Source organism: Podarcis cretensis, assembly GCF_951804945.1.
Source record: "Podarcis cretensis genome assembly, chromosome: 2".
NCBI classification, from domain to species: Eukaryota; Metazoa; Chordata; class Lepidosauria; order Squamata; family Lacertidae; genus Podarcis; species Podarcis cretensis.
This window is the reverse complement of record NC_137171.1, coordinates 57,773,747-57,795,020: the sequence shown is the minus strand read 5'-3', so window position 1 is coordinate 57,795,020 and position 21,274 is coordinate 57,773,747. Positions and strand designations below refer to the sequence as shown.

The 21,274-nt window shown below is 41.1% G+C and overlaps 1 protein-coding gene across 3 annotated transcripts in view; it reads left to right on the top strand.

Moving 5' to 3' along the window:
- The window catches only part of FSTL4 (follistatin like 4), a 353,517-nt gene that overhangs the window by 120,205 nt on the left and 212,038 nt on the right, over positions 1–21,274 (top strand). For all 3 annotated transcript variants that reach the window (XM_079968105.1, XM_079968104.1, XM_079968103.1), the window contains exon 4: positions 973–1,221. In XM_079968105.1, the coding sequence (XP_079824231.1) occupies positions 973–1,221 (249 nt within the window). The remainder of the gene's footprint in view (positions 1–972; positions 1,222–21,274) is intronic.

Here is a 21,274-nt window from a genome sequence, read left to right as displayed (position 1 = left end):
CAATTCTGTGTCTTTTCAAAAAGACGCGCAACATGATCATGCACATGTTTCTTCAGAAGTCCTGGGGTAGGTTCAACAGGAGGAATCCAACATAGCACTCTCATTCTATCAGTGCAAGGATTTCTGCATGCACAACAGAACATTCTCCTCTTTTCCTCCTGCCCCCCTACATCTGTTCTAGGGGTTCTCCCAACCCTCTGGAGCAGATTTGGGGTGCACAGTGGAAGGGGGAGGGAGTCCTATTGCAGAGGCAGAAATCCTTACACTGATGGGACACGGTAGTTAGATACCACTCAGTGAAATTGAATCCCTTGTAAATATGCTGACATTGCAGCCTTTAAATGTCAGAAATGTTTTAATGACTGAAATGCTGAAGAACTATTAAGCATGCTGATGGGGGAATGACAAAGGAGCCAGGTTGCTTGTCTGTCACTGTTAACGGTGAGTCTTGGCCCAGAATAGTTCAAGAGACGAAAGTGGAACCTAACTTCTAAGTCAAAGAGCTGTCTAGCAAAGAGATCTACCAGAGAGGTGGTCTATGCATATGGCTAATGAATTTAACTTTTAAAATTATCAAGTAAATAATGTATAGGCACTAACCAAAGACTTGGCAGGCTGCATGCAAGAGGCTCTTTTCACACATTGCCCTCCACATGTTCTCTGTCAGCACATAGGCTATCTGATCAGATCTTCACTGAACCCATGTCGGTCATAGGTTGGGACTGTTGGGCAGGTTGGCATTGGGGTGGTGCCAATGAATGAAGCTTTCCATCATGTCCTCAGTGAATATGTGGAGCACAGTGGGTGAAAATGGTGACACAGTCTCTGTGATATCTGTCCGACACTGCTTTGGAAAAGTATTTTGGCTATTAAAGTATGTTGCAGCAAAAGAAGTGTTCCCTTGTTACTCAGCTTGGAGTTGTTAACACTGAAACTTTTCTTTCCTCCCACCCCGCTGTTCTCCTTTTCCAGTGCTTTATGGGCAAGATGGCCTCCATGCATCATGTGAAAAGAAGTACTGTGGCCGGGGAAGCAAGTGCGTTGTGAACAAGGAGACGGATAAGCCCGAATGTAGATGCATAGATGACTGCAAGCCCAGTTATATGCCGGTGTGTGGATCTGATGGCAAATTCTATGAGAATCACTGTGAACTTCATCGAGCATCCTGCTTGCAAAGGAAGAAAATCTACATTATTCACAGCAAAGACTGCTTCTTCAAAGGTAGGACTTTCTGTATGATAAAGCAAATCTGGAGAATACATGTCACCTACTTTCCCTTGTCAGATGATGCACTATGTTCAATTCTATAGAAAATGCAAATGCAAAGGATTACATCAAATAGACAAGTCCACAACCATTATTAAAAAGGAATTGATCTATGGACTAGTAGATAACTGAGCTATTTACATATACAGTATATTAAGCATATTACATTATCAAGCAAGTTTCCAATTAAGCAATCATTTGCTGTTTTGTTAATCTATGAAACTTAAAAATAAAATAGTTGGATGAAAATATAATTTGTGCTTAATAGCTGGAAAAAGTGGTGGTCGGTGCCAAGTACTGTTAGGATATTTTTCTGCATAGATCAGAGAAGTATAATTGTGTTGTCCCTAAAGGTAGAGAATATGTAAATGTATCTCTCTCCCCCCCCCCAATAATGTTGCAAGCTTTTGAACTCTACAAACATTTTTCAAGGAAAGGTGTTCATAGCAAAAGGAAAATAAGATGATATAAGTCCTTATACAGTCACACTAAGAGCTGACTTACATGAGAAGCAGGACACAGTAAGAAACCCTCTAAGGGTCAGCCATATTCTTTAAAATGGCTTTTTTAAAAAATTATATTTTTTTTACTGTGTGCAGTTCCCACCCTCATTTATACTTTTAGCATGCCAGCAATCATTGCTGAGAGACATGCCCTTTTGGCATGGTTCTGGTGAACAGAAAGCATAAATAGGGCTCTTGTTGTGACATCTCAGTGTACTTGTATATGCTTATTCTTTACCATTCTTCTTTATTATGGTGGCCAGATGTGCTTCTTCAGCCCAAAGCTACAGACACCTGTAATTATGAATAGACAGGACAGATTCACGTTCTATTAGTTCTTTGCGCCAACTTGAATTTGACTAGGAACAAGCCCTTCGTCCAACTAGAATCAATGAGAGCAACTGAGGATAACAAGAACAGATCTCTGCCAGAAGGAATTTTCTTCCTCCAGAGACTTACATCCTCTGTGATTTATCTGTATTGCTTTCTAGCCATCTAAGGAAAGGAAATTTCTTTAGATTAAACCAGGGACCGGGAACCTGTGATTCATCACATGGTGTTGCATTCCAATTTCCATCATGGCCAATTTCCAGCTAGCATGGCCAATGGCCAGAGATGATAAGAGCTGCAGTCTCAGTAGTGGGGTTGGAGGGTTGGAAAAAATATTCACATCTAGCAATCCGTGCTCTTGTTTGGTTTCAGATAGTACATGGGTAAAAGGTAAAGGGACCCCTGACCATTAGTTCCAGTCGTGACCGACTCTGGGGTTGCGGTGCTCATCTCGCTTTATTGGCCGAGGGAGCTGGCATACAGCTTCTGGGTCATGTGGCCAGCATGACTAAGCCACTTCTGGCGAACCAGAGCAGTGCACAGAAACGCCGTTTACCTTCCCGCCGGAGCGGTCCCATTTATCTACTTGCACTTTGATGTTCTTTCGAACTGCTAGGTTGGCAGGAGCAGGGACCGATCAACAGGAGCTCACCCCATTGCAGGGATTTGAACCGCCAATCTTCTGATTGGCAAGCCCTAGGCTCTGTGGTTTAACCCACAGTGCCACCCGCGTCCCTTATTACATGGGTAGACGAGTATAAAAAGCCCAGGACTCAAATTTCCACGGCTCTCTAGCAGCTAGAGTGCCTCATTTACCAGAAGTAATGTATTTAGTGTTAACTCTGGAAGTGTATACTTGAGTCTTACCACACTAAGCCTCAGTGGCAAAAGTAACAATATTCACTAAAATGTTTTTCTTTTAAAAATAAAAAAGCAAATACTTTATTATATGCACTTCACAAGTAATGATAAGAGTAGAAGAATGGCTTGCTTTGTGGCTAGGCAACATAGTTGCAGGTCAGGGGATCGTGGCCTGCTGTGAAACTTACAAGGTGATATTAGATAGCCCACTTATGCATACCTTCCAACATTTCTCCAATGAAAATAGGGACGTTCCATTCCATTATGATAATTTTACTGTTTATACCCCACACATCTTATTGGGTTGCCCCAGCACTCTGGGTAGCTTCCAGCACATATAAAAACATAATAAAACATTAAAAAATAGGGACACTTGAAGGGTATGCTTTTTTTCTGGGGGGACACAGGAGTACGCATACCCCTCATTGAGGGGCAGTATTTCAATATGAGTAGGAAAACGAGAGTAATCCTAAACATTTTTAGGGGGGGAAAGCACTGCTGATACCCCATCATTGAAATATCCAAACTGTCTTTAGGCAGAGGTTGTGTCTTACTAGCACCAAGAAGCTTAAAATCAATTCAGCAGCATGCTCCATCACCTTTTTTAAAAAGCCCTCCAAAACATATTTTTACAGGAAATGGCATTTGCCAGTTGAACGATTTGTCATACAAGACATGATCTAACAAACATTAAGCACTTTTTAAAAGCATTATTAAATGAATTAGTATCTCTTCCCTCCCACTGAAAGAGATTAGATTGAAAAGTTCTTAATGTTGGGTGTAGAATGCCTGTTTTGTTTTCTTAGTGCATGTATAAACCAGACTACAATCTATGACCATTTGTGTAAGATTAAGCAGATGGGGGTCTCTTTGTGGGCCTTTTGCACTTCTTCAGTGCAGATGAAATTCCCTATGGAACATGATCTGACTGACACCCCTACAAATTGAATTCCTTTTCTGACATAGTTATTCAATATCCAAGTGACAAATCTCATGCCCTTTGCACATAACTAGAGGTCAAGAACATTGATAGTGTGCCAGAGGCACCTAATGAGTGACGCCAAAGCTGGGGCTCACCATCTCGGTTTTTATAATACTTTTCTGCATGTTTTTGGGCTTGATGGTGGAGTGGGAACTTGTGGGAAGTTTTATCGGAAATAATTGAGGATAGTTTTATCAGAAACCATAGACAGATGTAGTGGTGTGAACCCAGGGAAGTGTCTGTATTCTGTGAAAAACACAAAACAATGCTGCACACTAGAGAAATCTGTGTGGTTTGGTTCTTCTTTGTATTCCAGCCACACACTTTAAATACAAGGGCATCAGCAGCATATTTGCAAATTGTTGGTGAATTGTTTGTTGCTCTTTTGACAGGTATATAGTACCCTCTCCAAAAAGGAGAATGACCAGTGTTAAGAAGTTCATATGTGAGATTTCCATCCTGGAGTAACATGGAGTAAATCCATTAAGGGTACAATCCTATACACTTTAACTTGGGCATAAACCCTGTTACACTCAGTGGGGCTTACTTTTGAGAAGACATGCTTAGGATTGCACTGGATGTAAATGTCAAGAGAGACCATTGCAATCTTGTGAGCATTTTTTTTTACAAAAAAAGCAGTTTGATACACATCCCTTCTTATAGTTTTCTGTTGCAAGCAAATTCCAGCTTGAATTTTGTTACTTCCTAGAAAAGTCAGATATTGGGAAAACTCATTCTTATGTGTTTGTTAATGTGCTCACCAGTGTTTTTTCTTTCTTTCTGTGAGACCTGACCCAGATTTGTGGCTGCTTCTAAAATTAGGTTATCTACCTTTTGTATGTTGTGCACGTGAAGTGTGAATGTGACAAATGTGTTTGCAGGCATGTGTAGATCGTCCTCAGAACTAGTTGGGATTGACTCGTGGTTCCTGTGGGTTACATGCTTAGCAAAATGGAGTTTGCTGCTGCATTACACATATTCAGTTTCTTCATGTAGGAATTGTTTCTAGTAGATGCTGGCAGGCATGTTTGTTTTTAAAACTATTTTATATATCTATGAGTCAATCTCCTCTTGAGGACCTATGTAAAAAAAAAAAAAAAAGGTGGTCATTTTCGTAAGTCTATGTGAGGTTTCCGATTCCTGATTTGATTATTTGGATTCAGGATTTGAATTGAATACAGTGGAGGAACTGGTGGAATACATGCTCAGATTTGCATGATGTGAGGATGAATGTTTTGAGCAGAGCAATTCTAAATAGATGTAGAATGGACCAACGATAATGACCAGAGAAGAGACAGTTGCTTTAGCCGAGGTAGATGATAATAACATCAGAAAAACCCTGCTGGATCAAACCAAAGGCCTATCTGGACAAGCATCCTGTTCTCATAGTGGCCAACCAGAGCATTAACCAATATTTGATCGGGAAAAAACTTTTGTTCCTTTCTCCTACTTTCTTTCTCCCTTCACATACTATAATTGAAATTATGTCCTTAAGAGGTTTGACTTTGCCCTTTAAAAATTAACTCTAGTTACCATAGAAAGTCAAACTGTCCTCTTAGTTTTACATTAAAATGTGCATTCCCATTTAATAAAACATATATTGAAATACTATTTTTAAAAAAACAAATTTGTTGTTTAGTCGTGTCCAACTAAATCATGCCGAAAATTGTGGTTCACGTCATCCTAGCAATTCATGGAGAAGCATGAAGTCTCATGGCTTTTCCTCTGCTTAGAGACAGAAAAAGGAGAGCAACATAACTTATTGGACACCATTTAGTTTCCTTTGAAACAAGTTCTATGCCTCCTGGAGAAGATGTTACGGTTAATTAGAAATGCAATTATCTGATTATAGATTGGTTTTATGAAATGTAACATCTGCCCCCACCCCCATTAGCTGAAGTTAATATATCCCATTTGCTCATGATTCTAATTATCTGGATATTTTGGATTGCCTATAGGACACTTAAGGAAAAGAGGTGGAATTGGGCTCACTTTGTGAAATGGCAGAATTGCCTTCCTCAAATGCCAATACAGAGTTTGGTGGGAACAACAGGAGAATATCTCTTTTATTAGCCCTTGCTTCTGGTATTAATTTATATAGCACTAAACAGAGAGATGTAAGAAGAAGAAAATGCATTTTTTTAAAAGAAAAGAAAAGAAAAGAAAAGAAAAAAGTATGCAAATACAAAGTGATTAGATGATTTAGGCAAAGTAACACCAGCCTTGTAGACCTTCTCTGTCTGATACTAGTAAATCCACAGGCAACCTCCCATAACTGTTGTGTTCATGCATAGTGAATTAAATACAGTGGTACCTCAGGTTACATACGCTTCAGGCTACATACGCTCCAGGTTACAGACTCCGCTATCCCAGAAATAGTGCTTCAGGTTAAGTACGGTAGTTTGTTTCAGGATGAGAACAGAAATCGGGCTCCAGCGGCGCAGCAGCAGCAGGAGGCCGCATTAGCTAAAGTGGTGCTTCAGGTTAAGAAAAGTTTCAGGTTAAGAACGGACCTCCAGAACGAATTACAGTAAGTACTTAACCCGAGGTACCACTGTAGCTACTATGCCTTCATTACAATCCAACATCCTGGCCAGCTCTACCCTTTGCACAGCAACCTACAGCGTTCTTCAGGGAGCTGCACAGAACCCTGGTAAAAAAACAAGGACAGAGCCTCCATTCTTTCAACTGTCTCAGCATACAGCACACTTGGTTCTATTTCCTATCCTCACCATGGAGCTGTTCCTGCATTACATTAAGGACTGCTTCATGATAAGGAGCTGCAAATGCCGTGGTGCATTGTCCAAATTATACAGAGGGTCACGATTAAATTTAACATGGCATCAAATGCAGAACAGCTTGGGGTGGATTTCATGGAAATCCATGATCAATGTTAACATATGTATTACCTCGATTACCTTGTGCTGCCTGAGGCAAAGCCCCAGGATCAACATTTTAAAAAGTATTGTTGCTAATTAAACTCCTGTTTCATCTACCCACCCTCACACCTTTCCTTTCTAAGGCTTAAATCCTATGCATACTTACCTGGGAGTAAGTCCTATTTAACTCAGTGGGGTCTACTTCTGAGTAGTCCAACAAAGGATTTTTCTGTATATCCTTTTCCCTCCTGCCTGCCCCTTAGCCTGCCCATCTTTCTCAGCACACACAAACACACAGAAACCCCTTGCTATACTTAGGGGAGAGAAGCCCTAGGAGTTTGGACTGGAAGGGAAGGGGAAGGAGGAAAGGAGGAGAATGAAAAGGACAAGGAAGGGAAGCCAAAAGGATGGAGGGGAAGGCAGAAGAATAGTGGAAAAGGTAAAAGGAAGATGAAATGGCAGAGGGAGAAATCAGAAGCAAGAAGGAAAAGAAAGAGGTAGGCAGACAGTGAAAAAAACGAAGTAAGCTGAAAAGTGGGCACATCAATATAATATTAATAACAAACAAACAAACAAACAAACAAATTTATACAAAAACAAAGGCTGTCACAGTGGCCATAGCAACCACTGCTTCCTTTGCCTGTATCCTCTGATGGCCTTAACATTTTGCACAGCATGCAACAAGCTGATTCTGTGATGTGCTGCCTGAACAAACTGGCTCACTTTGCCCAGTGGCTGGGATAGCTCTTTTCCATGAGTTGTGTCACAGGACTTTTTCAAACGCTCTTGTGCAAGGGGTGCTGCATGGGAGCTGCCACTTACTTCCTGCCAGTCCACATGGGAAGCTGATCAAAACATTCCCACAGCAAGCCATGTGGAGGTGGGGTTTGGAAGCAGCCACTTTGAATACGCATGATGGGGTGAGCTCCAGTTACTCTCTCCCAGCTTCTGCCAACCTAGCAGTTCGAAAGCACACCATTGCAAGTAGATAAATAGGTACCACTGTAGCGGAAGGTAAATGGTGTTTCCATGTGCTCTGGCTTCCATCACGGTGCTCTGCTGCACCAGAAGCGGTTTAGTCATACTGGCCACATGACCCAGAAAGCTGTCTGTGGACAAACACAAGTTCCCTCGGCCTGAAGTGAAATGAGTGACACACCCCATAGTCACTTTTGACTGGACTTAACCATCCAGGGGTCCTTTACTTTTACCTTACCTTTACTTTTCTATGAGCATTCCCTGTCCAGCACAAGTTTGCCTGCTTTGTTTCCTATCATTTTTCACATCAAACATTATCTTATATGTGAAACATATAGAGTCACATATAAAATTCTGCTTGACATCAGTCATACTTGTAGAACCAGCTATTTGTATTGACTGGGTCAGTCAAATAATGCCTTTACTGGGACCAGTTGTGGGGCAGAGAACTTTCAAAGTTACAAGAACTCTTTCTTAGGTTGGATGCTCAAAATATTATGTGTGGAGGTTTTTGGGAAAGGATATGCAGTTTGCAGTTGTACAGTTTGTTTCAGGCCTAGTTTTCACCAGCAGAAATTGTGTCAAGACTTGGAGATGGGCAGAACAATCTAACCCCCCCCCCCTTACACTGGCTGGGTGAGGGGTTGAATGAGGCAAATGTGTCTCTTCACCCAACTCTCCTGGTTGAGTCAGCCTCCTGTCTACCATTGTCACTGTCATTCCATTGGTATGGCCCTCCTATTTCTGCTTGCAGAACAAATGGGTGGGCCATGGGCAGGAATGCAGTTGGTAGACTGCCTACCATTGGCAAGCAGTGAAAGGCCCCCAAATTGAGCTTTCTGAAGGTGGATAGTGGAGATGGGATGCCCCAGGATCTGTTGAATCCTGAGCCAGGCTCAGTGTTGTTGTGGGACAGCGATGGACTCAGTTTGGTCCCAACTATCCTGTCCCTTACTTCTGCCACGGCTGCTATGAGAAGCAGGGCTGTGGATTTGGTAGTGGTCCTGCCAATCTGCAAATCCCCATCAGTGGAAACGGGGAATTAGAATTGTGCCCTGATATGACAACTCTTCCAGCAAGGGAAGGGTGTTTTTACTGGAGTGGGGAGAGATTCAGCTGCTCAGTCCCACTCCCTTGCCTCAATGAATTTTCAAGGGAACCTCTGCCCAGCAGGGCACCAGGGAAGAATGAGGTCCAAAGCAAAGCAAAAACAAAAAAAACACAACTGTCTGGATACTCCTGGTTCCATATGGACACAATGTACTTTCTGGGTCTGTACTGTGTCCCTCCGCAAGTTGTCAGACTCCATCTCCCATCAGCACCAGAGAGCATGGCCAAAGGAAGATGGAAGTTATAACCAACAGCATACAGAGACCCACAGGATTCCCACCCTGGCAGTACTAGATTTGAATGTAATTTTATTTTTCAGAATATTATTTAGGCCACTTTGAGAACCTCTCAGGGATGTAAAGCAGCATGCATATAAGAATTCAAAATAAGTAACACACACTCTTTTATAGAAAAACATTCATTGTACATAGAAAATAAGCTCAGGGAGAAAGATTTGAGCCTAGCCATCTCCTTGACTTTGGAACTTTTTTATTTTAGAAGAAGAAAAAATGATGACTAAGGGGAGACATGATAAAGGAACATGAAATTATGTATGATATTGAAAAAGTGGCTATAGAATTTCTCTCTCTCACACACAACACATTAGATCTTGAAGTCAACCAGTGTAATTGATGGGCAGTAGATTCAAGATGGATAAAAGAAAGAAAAGTACTTTGTCACATAATACATAATTAGTTTTACTGCCATGAGATGTGGTGAGGGCCATTGGTTTCAATTGCTAGTAAAAAGGAATTAGACAGATTCATAGTGGATATGCCTCTCAGTGGTTATTAGCTGTGATCACTGTTCCTGGCAACCTTTAAATTATTTGCTATGGGAATATGTGGCTGGTTTTAAATGTTTTAAATGTGTGGAGCATTTTAATTGTATTGTTGTGCTGCTTTGTTGCTACCCCAAGCTCTTTGGGAGGGAGAATGGAATAGAAATTAACTAACTAAACAGCTGTATGGAACCACCAGCTTCTGAATACAACCAAATGCAAGCTTCTGAAAGAGAACAACAGTAAAGGAAGGCTTTTGCCATTGTGCCCTGCTTGTGACTATCAATAAATAACTGGCTGGCTAGCACTGGATGCATGTACAAGGTGGGCCTTTGGCTGAGTCTAACAGGGCCCATGCTCTTATGACTGAATTTCATTAGCAGAGTTAGCAGAACTCACCAGATGGGGCAGAGCTGCTATGCTGGCTTCCTGGCAGGTGGGTCACTGCTGAAGTGGCACGGAGGTCAGTGTGGTGCGAACACACTGGCAGAGCGACTGGCACACCTGCCAGTGTGTTGGCACTGTGCCAACCTCCCTGTTGCCTCATTCCTCCCAGTAAGCAACAGTGATGCAGCTCCAGGGAAATTAGCGCAGTAGCTCCACCCCAACTGGAGAGCTATTTTTGACAATTAGGATCTTCTCACTGTAGGCTACAGAATGACTTGCAGTTGCAGATCTTTGCCTCCACAGCCTACAAGTTGTGTGACCCAGTTGTATACATTGTCTGTTGGTTCAGGGTCACTGAGAAGTAAAAATAACTCACTCAGTTTGGTTTTTTTTAAAAAAATATTGAATGAAAGATAATGAAAAACAGCTAAAATTCCCCACAGAGACACACCACACAGAAATTAGACTAACAAAGATAAATGGGGAAAGAACAAAAGCAAGTGATTAGAGTACAGCATGCACTTTTACAATTTTGTTTGAGAGCATCAATTTCTATAGGAGCAACGACCCTGCAGAAAGAGAACTGGAATCAAAGGGCATTATCAAATACTGTGAAACTTACTGCTGTTAGGCACAATTATACTGGAAAAGCTCATGAAACTTCCAATCAAATATTCAATATATACCATCTGCTGCTGAGGGAAATCTTTGATATGGACTTCAGTGATAATTTTATTTTTTAATTTTTTTGTTAGATCAGTGGGCATTTAGACCACCTGAAATTTAATCTGTGCACATCAAACACATGGAGGAAAATACAAATCATTTTACTGAAGAATACAGGAAGCTCCTTTATTCAGAGTCAGACCACTGGTCAATCTAGCTCAGTATTGCTCACGGTGCCAGAAGATCTCCAGAGTTTCATACAGGAGACACTCCCAACTGGAGGTGTCAGGGATTAAACCAAAGCAAATGCACTAGCATTGAACTACATCCATTGAACTTCCCTTCTCACCTCCAACTGATATGAGAGGCAGGGCTGTCATATATTTAAAATAGACACCCCCACCGTTAACTGCACCAGCTTTGAGGGTTTGGGGGTTTTTTTATACAATCAAGTGGTGCATAAATTTTGTAAACCAAATAACAGTTAGTCACTGAGAACCCATCAGAATAAGTGCTTTCAGAACTGTAGCAATCATAATTTACAACAACATGGGACAGAAAGAAGTAATTGAATTTTAATCTGTGGAATGGAATCTCACCCTGTCCCTACACCTTCTCTGGTTAAGCAGTTTGTCATAAATATGCATTTGCAAGAGTAATAATTGTGTAAGCCCATGTATAAAATTGCACTTGACAAACGTCTACAGACCTAATTCTGAGAATCTATTAGATTTCACTTCTTACATCTCATCTAATTTCTGCACATCTATGAATCTTATCTAATAACCATTTAAAAATGGTCATAATGGCCACAGTATTTCTAAGAGGGGCACTGGAAATGGAAAAGACTGAATGAATTCTTGGAATGAATACTAAGCCTTGGAATACATGGTTGCTAATATATCCTGACTGAGCCAATTAAGACTTGTCACCAAAGCAAGGCCTGTGGGAAGGTAGTGTAGCACCCTGCTTGTGGTTAACGCTTAGCTGGAATGAAATATTCAACGCAGCAATAGAGAAATTAAAATAATAATTTATTTGTCAGACAAATAAATGAGAGGCACAGTGGTATATGGTTACCAAGCTCTGGCCTGGCCTCCTGCCATTATGGCCAGCACTTATATTTCCTTAACCCAGCCCCCTTGCTCCTCCTTTGGCTGCCTCTGTCCAATCAGCCTGGTTGAAATTCCTATTGGCTGTTTGCTAGAACCAATCACAAAAGATACACCCATTTCCTATTGCCTTTTATGGGAAATAAAAGCTATATATATTCTTCTATCTATAAATGACAAATAAGTAGTCATTTATCTTACATTTGTCTCAACAAGGAACCTTAATTACCAGCTCACCTCTTGCCCTCCTTGCCCTATTGCCCTCCAAAACAGATGGTTAATAGTTTTAAATTTTTATCTTAAACAGATGTCAGGGATCTTGAGTTCACAACATCATTGAAAGATCTCCTTCTTTTGGAGGTCTTTAAACAAAGGCCTGACAACCATATGTGTGCTCTAATGGTGTTTCCTGCTTGGCAGGGGGGCTGGGCTGATGGCCCCTGTGGTCTCTTCCAACCACATGAAATAAGAATCTAGCATAAGGATTTAACATTTCTTAGTTTCTAAATCCTTTGCATAATTACATTTAAGCCAATATATTTCATACATTATCATAGATAGCTTTTTAGAAGAATAAACCTTCTCAAAGTAAAAAGGAAGGAACAGTTTACAGCCTCAAAATAAAATAGGAAGAAACCTCTTCTTCTGTTTACACCCCCCCTTCTCCAGCCAAGCCAGCTGCTTTTTCCATTTGCTTTTGCCCTTTTAACCTTAGGAAAATATGGCTCAAGTTTAATGGGAGGCACATGGTTTTATTTTACTATTTACCAACTCTTAATTATGTTTTTTCTCAGCTTTTGTATAATATTTTTTTTAATATTTTAATGTTCCATTATTTTAATGTTGTATTTTATTTTTGTTTTTAAGTTGTAATCATTCTTCTTGTTTTTATTGTTTGTAAGCCGCTCTGAACCCGGCCTTGGCTGGGGAGGGCGGGGTATAAATAAAAATTATTATTATTATTATTATTATTATTATTATTATTATTATTATTATTATATTCTGTAATATGTAGGGTCAGTGTAACCTTTGCTCTCAGCCTGTAATTCCCTTTTTACGACTTTGAGAATTGTTTTCTGCTATAAATCAGGGGGCCCCCTTGTCCAGGAGGATAAACATCTTGCCAAAGTACTTAGGCAGCTGGTCTTCTGCCTGGCATAAAACATTTGAAAATCTTTAAGCTCATTTTAAAATACAGGCCCTGATCAAAATATAAGCCTTGATAAAAATGCAGGCTATGATTAGATGCCTCAGTAGGGAATTGCTATGCTGGGACTCAGTCTGGATCCCAGTATCTTCTACATGAGCCAAGGCACAAATATGAGATTGGAGTGACCATGTGTCCTCTATAAAGTAGAAGGGCTTTCAAAGATCAGGCCTTCACTTGAAGGAATCCTGCATTTCAGGGGCTCTTAGAAACCCTGTTCTTTGTTCATTCTCTCTCTCTCTCTCTCTCTCACACACACACACACAGAGAGAGAGAGAGAGAGAGAGAGAGAGAGAGAGAGATGCTATGTGAAAGACAGGATCTCAATTATTAGGGAGATCTCAACCAATTTTTTCTTTGCTATTCCTCTAAAGGAAAGTTAGTTAAAGAGCCTTTTGCTCTGTGAGTCAGTGAGCAGAGATTATTTTGGTGCCCCTTCAGCCCTTTTCCCCAGCAAGATACAGATTTATTGTTGAAAATGAATTGCTGGCCAATGGTCCCTGTCAACGGAAACTCCTCAGGTTTGCTGAAGGCCAACTACATGGATGTCTTTAAGCTTTTCCTGGATTGCTTTGGTCCTGAGGAAAATTCCCCTTCTGAAACTACAATGTTTGCATTGGGAGGAAATTCTCCGTTGGTTCCAATGTTCTTAAAGGTAAATTAGATCCAGTCGTGGCCAACTCTGGGGTTGCGGCGCTCATCTCACTTTATTGGCTGAGGGAGCCGGCGTACAGCTTCCGGGTCATGTGGAAAGCATGACTAAGCCGCTTCTACCTTCCCGCCAGAGCAGTACCTATCTACTTGTTATTTATCTACTTGTTCTTAGCCCAAACTAAATTCAGAGGAGGGATTTTTTTAAAAAAGAGGAGTGAATGGAAATAATTAAATCCCCCACCATTTATGCTCTAATTATCACCCTGACTCCACTGAAGCAATTTGCATTTAAAAACAACAACACCTTCATATTAACTGCAAATGCACATTTGATGCCACTTCTGCTTTGGCCCCAGAGTAGCTCTTGTCTCTTTTTAACTTTTGTCATTGGTCCCCCCCCCCCTTTTTTATTAAAGATTTTATTGTTTTACAGAAGTATGTGTAACTTTTGTCATTGTTGATCACTATTAGTTAACATTTATACCTGCAGTTTGTCAGATTGCTTCTCAGTAAACCAAGCAGGAAGCGATTAGCAGTTGACTCATGTGTTGTATTCATTTATATTATCCCTTAAACAACAGAGATCCATTTTGAAGAGCCCATTTCAATATGAAAGGAACAGGCAAACCTATAAATGGAGTACCAAAAGAATGAGATTATTCACATTTTAACATTCTAATGTGCTTGCTAAATTGTTGCTCAGAATGAATGGAGTTAATTCTTTATCTTTATGGTAGCACAAACTCGCTCAATTCAGAAATTTGTTTTTTGAAAGTCTCGAACTCACTACTAATTTTATTTAAGGGAAAATGTCAAAGTGATAATGAATAATTTATTCATACAGTGCATTAACACTTGAATTGGAAGTGCAACTTGCAATGTAGGAAGTGGGAAAATGAAAATGAAAGATGCATGGTGAGGTGGAAGCTCACAAACGCTGGCTCCTTCAGCCTGAAGTGAGATGAGCATCACACCCCATAGTCGCCTTTGACTATACTTCACCATCTAGGTTTTTGATTTTTTTACCTTACCTTACAATTCTTACCAATCACGGTTTCTTTGAAAATATTTGTTTTACTATATAACACTCTCATGAGGTACATAGACTGTAGTTTTTAGAGATGGGCAACATTCTAACAGCACACTTGATGCAATGTAGAGTACATTGAAGAATTCCAGTTGAGAGATTAGAGGATCGTGTAACAGTGTGGGCTCATCAGTCATGTCCAGAAATGGTCATAGCTGGTGGGCCAGCCAAAGATAGTTGAAGACATTCTGTACAACTAAGTCTCCAGCAAAGTTGGATCTCAGAGCAGGGGCGTAGCTAGCTGCTCTGGCACCCGGAGCAGCGGGGGTGGGGTGAGCTATCCATGGGGGCGCCATGGCGATCCACCCAGGGGGTGCCATGGTGAGCTGCCCACAGGGTCCGCCTGGCAGACGCAAGCCCCATGCTGCCATTTCAGGCAGCGCGGGGCCCCAAGCCACCATGTCACTCCCAGGAAAGCCCAGGCACGCTGCAGGCCAGGCCCCATGGTCAGTGGCGTAGCGTGGGTTGTCAGCACCCGGGGCAAGGCAAGTAATTTGCACCCCCTAACCCGTGGATTTGCGCCCCCTAACCCGTGGATTTGCGCCCCCTAACCCTAACCCCCAGATGTTGCGCCCAGTGCGGCCGGCCCCCCCTGCACCCCCCACGCTACGCCACTGCCCATGGTAAGTGCTGCCCCTGCGGTGTGCCATTTTGTCACCCCTCAAGGATGACACCCGGGGCAGACTGCATCCCCTGCACCCCCCTTCCTACGCCCCTGTCTCACAGTATTCCCAGTCTGCAACCTGTTCCTTCAGGGGAATTGCAACCTCACCGAAAACGTGTGGCTTACCTAATTCTCAAAACTGGAAATCAGCAACCCAGAGATCCTCCACCTTATTTGGATTCAGTCCCAGTTTCCTTGCTCTCATCCAACACATCATGGTGTTAAGAAAGCAGTCTAGCACCTGGATCAGATGACATGAAGAGGTGGATCTGGGTGTCATTGACATACTAATGAACTCCAGATCCCCTAATGAATTTCATATAGATGTTAAACAGCATGGGGACAGGCACTCAACAACATAACTTTGATGACCCATGAAGCCAAAAGTAGCAGTACATGGTAGCCCACCAGAGCTTTACAGTGGTACCTCGGGTTAAGTACTTAATTCGTCCCGGAGGTTCGTTCTTAACCTGAAACTGTTCTTAACCTGAAGCACCACTTTAGCTAATGGGGCCTCTTGCTGCCGCCGCGCCGCCGGAACACGATTTCTGTTCTCACCCTGAAGCAAAGTTCTTAACCTGAAGCACTATTTCTGGGTTAGTGGAGTCTGTAACCTGAAGCGTATGGAACCTGAAGCGTATGTAACCTGAGGTACCACTGTATATGCTTTCTTTTTTTGTTGCCTGCCACTTCAAAAACCATAGTTTTCCAGCAACTGAGCTGCTGAGCTAATTTCAGTTTTGTAGGTGACAATTTGCACAGGACTTTCCCTTGTGATTTTGAAAGTGAGTTTTTAAAAGATCCATGTTTTCAAGCACTAATATCCCGTTAATCTGTTTGCATGAAGAAACGTTCCTGAAACTCTTGAGGTTGACACCACCTAATCCTCTTAAAAAAAATGAACAAAGTCATGTTTCCTTTTAATGACTGCTATTTTGAAAAGAAATTTAAAAACTGCTGCAATCCAGTGAGTTTCAAATTATTTGTGACCAATAACCAGAAGCCTGAGCCTTTCATGTGGAATATATTGGTAGTGACAAAAGTGCAATATCCAGTGAAGCAGGCTTTCAAAAACATGAGGTTGTTGTCTCTCTTCATTAGATTAGGAGCAATGCAATTGCGGCTAGCTTTTGTGCTCAAAGACTTTTCAGAATGACATTCCTGTTAAGTAATTATGAACATGGTGTACATAACCTGATGTTTTATCAAGTTGCACATTAGTCACAACAATACAGCCATTCCCATCATAGGAGCTCTTTCATTCACTTACTATGCTGTGGGAAGCAACACATTATATATGAAATTAACATTGTATTGTTTGGTCTCATTCTATAATATTCAGTGGTACCTCGGGTTAAGTACTTAATTCATTCTGGAGGTCCGTACTTAACCTGAAACTGTTCTTAACCTGAAGCACCACTTTAGCTAATGGGGCCTCCTGCTGCCGCCGCGCAGCCGGAGCACAATTTCTGTTCTCATCCTGAAGCAAAGTACTTAACCCGAGGTATTATTTCTGGGTTAGCGGAGTCTGTAACCTGAGGAGTATGTAACCTGAAGCATATGTAACCCGAGGTACCACTGTAAAAGCCTGTATTTTGAATTAAGTTTCTGAGATAGCAGAAGAACCATCCACCTGTGGAAACAGAGGGATCACTAAAAACATGCCTCTGTCCTAGACTTGTTTTGTCCTTAGCTGAAAAATGGATTGCCCTCATCTTCCTTCATTTTGTTATTCCCATGGCAATTGCTCACTCTGAGCATTTTTACAACACCCAAAGCCTATACAATTTTTCATTATTTTATTCTTTTGCATACATTTCAATATTTGCCATCAAATTATATTACAAGAGCTGCATTAAGCCAGTCATAATGTCATATGGCAAGTCTTCAAGGAATACAAATTTTCCACAGTGACAAATCAATGAGTATAATTGCTTGATTGTAAAGCTGAGTAAAAGACACTGGAAGGGGAAAAAAAACATTTGCAGAATCATAATAATTACTTTTCTGTCCAATATTTTAAACCAATGGTGCATTCAACAATTATAGGTGTTTTTGATAGAAGGTGAACTGAACGTTTGTTGTGTTCATCGTTTAGCTGCAAAAGGTATCCTCTCAAAAAGGCATTTTCCCCTCAATAAATATGCTGTCCTCATGAAATTATTGTGGGCTTCTCAGGTATATTTCAACCTTTCTCACTAGTGTCAGTTTTCAAAGTCTTTCAATCAACTATCTTGTTGATTTGCTTCTGTGAATGGACTCACATGGATCTACAGTCAAAAAGCAGGAAGTGATAGGATGATAGATAGCAAAGAGCATCAGTATGCAAATCATGTGTTTCCAAGCAGAAAATGGGATGCTGCAGATACACAGAAAGCAATGACTAGAAAAGGCAGGGTTCTTATTGCATCAAGACGTGAGCATCCTTCTCAGACTGTAGCACTTGCCTTATATGTCACACGCTGACTCATGAGAAACTAAAGATCCAATCGCTAAGATTCAATCTTTGTTTGGGGGTCTACTGACTTTGACCTGGAATCAAGATTGAATCAAGGAAACTTGCTTAGGAGACCCACCACAGAAATTGTTTAGCCCCCACCCTTCAAATGCTCCATATGGAGAAGTTGATGTATATAGGTCAGGGCTGTGACAGAACGCTTGTGTGGTCAGCCCACTTATAACATCTCTTCTGAAAACTCCCAGGAGTTTAGATCTACTATAGTTGTAATTTTACAAAGCTCTGCTGATTATATAGTTCTTTATGCAGCACATTATTAGTACTCACTGTGGAACAATCCAACAAAAATAGGGTTCAAAATATGTGAACTTGAGACAAGAAGAACACACGAGGCACCATTTATTTTTATTAGTGTTTGAATAAAAAACCCTTTTGTGATTTTTAATATAGGGCTTGGTCTCTTTGTGTACACACAAAGGAAGAGGGACAACTGCTCAGATTCTTTTATAAATTACTACTCCCCATAGAAAAACAATACATAGAATCATAGAATCATAGAGTTGAAAGAGACCACAAGGGCCATTGAGTCCAACTCCCTGCCAAGCAGGAAACACCATCAGAGCACTCCTGACATATGGTTGTCAAGCCTCTGCTTAAAGACCTCCAGAGAAGGAGACTCCACCACACTCCTTGGCAGCAAATTCCACTGTCGAACAGATCTTACTGTCAGGAAGTTCTTCCTAATGTTTAGGTGGAATCTTCTTTCTTGTAGTTTGGAACCGTGGCTCCGTGTCCGCTTCTCTGGAGCAGCAGAAAACAACCTTTCTCCCTCCTCTATGTGACATCCTTTTATATATTTGAACATGGCTATCATATCACCCCTTAACCTCCTCTTCTCCAGGCTAAACATGCCCAGCTCCCTTAGCCGTTCCTCATAAGGCATCGTTTCCAGGCCTTTGACCATTTTGGTTGCCCTCCTCTGGACACGTTCCAGTTTGTCAGTGTCCTTCTTGAACTGTGGTGCCCAGAACTGGACACAGTACTCCAGGTGAGGTCTGACCAGAGCAGAATACAGTGGCACTATTACTTCCCTTGATCTAGATGCTATACTCCTATTGATGCAGCCCAGAATTGCATTGGCTTTTTTAGCTGCCGCATCACACTGTTGGCTCATGTCAAGTTTGTGGTCAACCAAGACTCCTAGATCCTTTTCACATGTACTGCTCTCAAGCCAGGTGTCACCCATCTTGTATTTGTGTCTCTCATTTTTTTTGCCCAAGTGCAGTACTTTACATTTCTCCTTGTTAAAATTCATCTTGCTTGTTTTGGCCCAGTTCTTTAATCTGTCAAGGTCGTTTTGAAGTGTGATCCTGTCCTCTGGGGTGTTAGTCACCCCTCCCAGTTTGGTGTCATCTGCAAATTTGATCAGGATGCCCTTGAGTCCATCATCCAAGTCGTTGATAAAGATGTTGAATAAGACCGGGCCCAAGACAGAACCCTGTGGCACCCCACTTGTCACTCTTCTCCAGGATGAAGAGGAACCATTGATGAGCACCCTTTGGGTTCGGTCAGTCAGCCAGTTACAAATCCACTGAGTGGTAGCATAGTCAAGACCGCATTTTACCAGCTTCTTTACAAGAATATCATGGGGCACCTTGTCAAATGCCTTGCTGAAATCAAGGTAGGCTACATCCACTGCTTTCCCTTCATCTACCAGGCTTGTAATTCTGTCAAAAAACGAGATCAGGTTAGTCTGACATAACTTATTTTTCAGAAATCCATGCTGACTATTGGTGATCACAGCATTCCTTTCTAGGTGCTCACAGACTGTTTGCTTAGCTGTTGAAGTCCTACCAAATGCTGGGTGCATATTTTGGTGTAATATAAAAAATGAAAGTGCTTTTCTACTTTGGAGCAAACCCAGAATATGGGCAAGCCATTTCTTCATTCCTGAAATTCAGGGAGTTTCCATGCCAGCACCAAATGTTCTTGGAGGTGTCCATCATGAATCCTGAAACTCTGAATACTTTGGGGAGTTTTCATATGGTAAACCAGGGCTGCATGTTACATCTGGCCGCTGAGAAAACACCTTCCATATGGATCCCTAACACACCCACCCTGCTTTTAGAGAAGAAAGGATTGGCCTTACAGGGTGAATGAAAATGTCCTGAAATAGGATTCCAAACTTTGCCTGTGTGGTTTTCTTTTTATTTATTTTTTTATTAAACTTTTACAAAATACATTAAACAGAAAAAAAGATAACATTGACTCACACTTTAACAGACAAATACCAGATGAAAAAGCAAAAAGAAAAGAAAACAAATTCAGTAAAAGAAAAAAAAGAGAAGAAACAAAAAAAGAGAAAAGAAAACAGAAAAAAGAAAAAAGAACAAAATCAGCGTTACCATGTTTCGCCGTACAACAGACAAATTTACATAAACTAGACCTCCGTCCAACTCGGTTTAGGTTAGATAAACTTATAATCTTACTGCAGTTGCAATTTTGCCAGTCCTATACATCGCAGGTGTTAAATACTGTCTACTGTGATGTTAATAGTTCCCAAATTAACTTCAATATAGCTTAAATATTTATTCCATTCGTTTTTTAATTTTACGTTATTTTGATGCCTAATTCTTTGTGTCAGTCTCGCTAGCTCTATGTATTGAAACAGTCTCATTTGCCATTCTCTGACCGAGGGGGTGTTGGGAGTTTTCCAGTTTTGCGCTATCAAGATCCTAGCCGCCATCGTGGCATACTGGAAAAATGTTTGGTCCTCACTTCTAATCTCTTCTCCAATCATGCCTAAGAGGAACGCCTCCGGTTTTTTAGGGAAATTATATTTCAATATTTTCTTTAACTCCTCATAGATTTGTCCCCAGAATCTTTTCACCACATCACAGGTCCACCACATATGGAAGAAGTTTCCTACCTTGATTTTTCATCTCCAGCAGGTGTTGTCTCCTGTTTTGTACATCTTCCCCAGTTTTGCCGGGGTGATGTACCAGCGATACATCATTTTTTCCAAGTTTTCTCGGAGAACAGCACAAGCTGTGAACTTCATACCCTTCTTCCAAAGTTTCAACCATCTGTCATATTCCAGATTATAACCAAGGTCTCTATCCCATTTAACCATCACTCCTTTCACTTCTTCATCTTTAGTTTCCCAATCCAGCAATTGTTTATACATTTTGGAGAGAAGTTTAGTGTTACTTTCTAAAATTTCCACCTGGTATTTCGACTTTTTTTCACTCATCTCTACTTTCTTATGTTCTTGCCACAGAGCGTTAATTTGGTGGAATTGTATCCAACCATTTAACTTATCCTTCACCTCTTCATACGGCCTAACTTT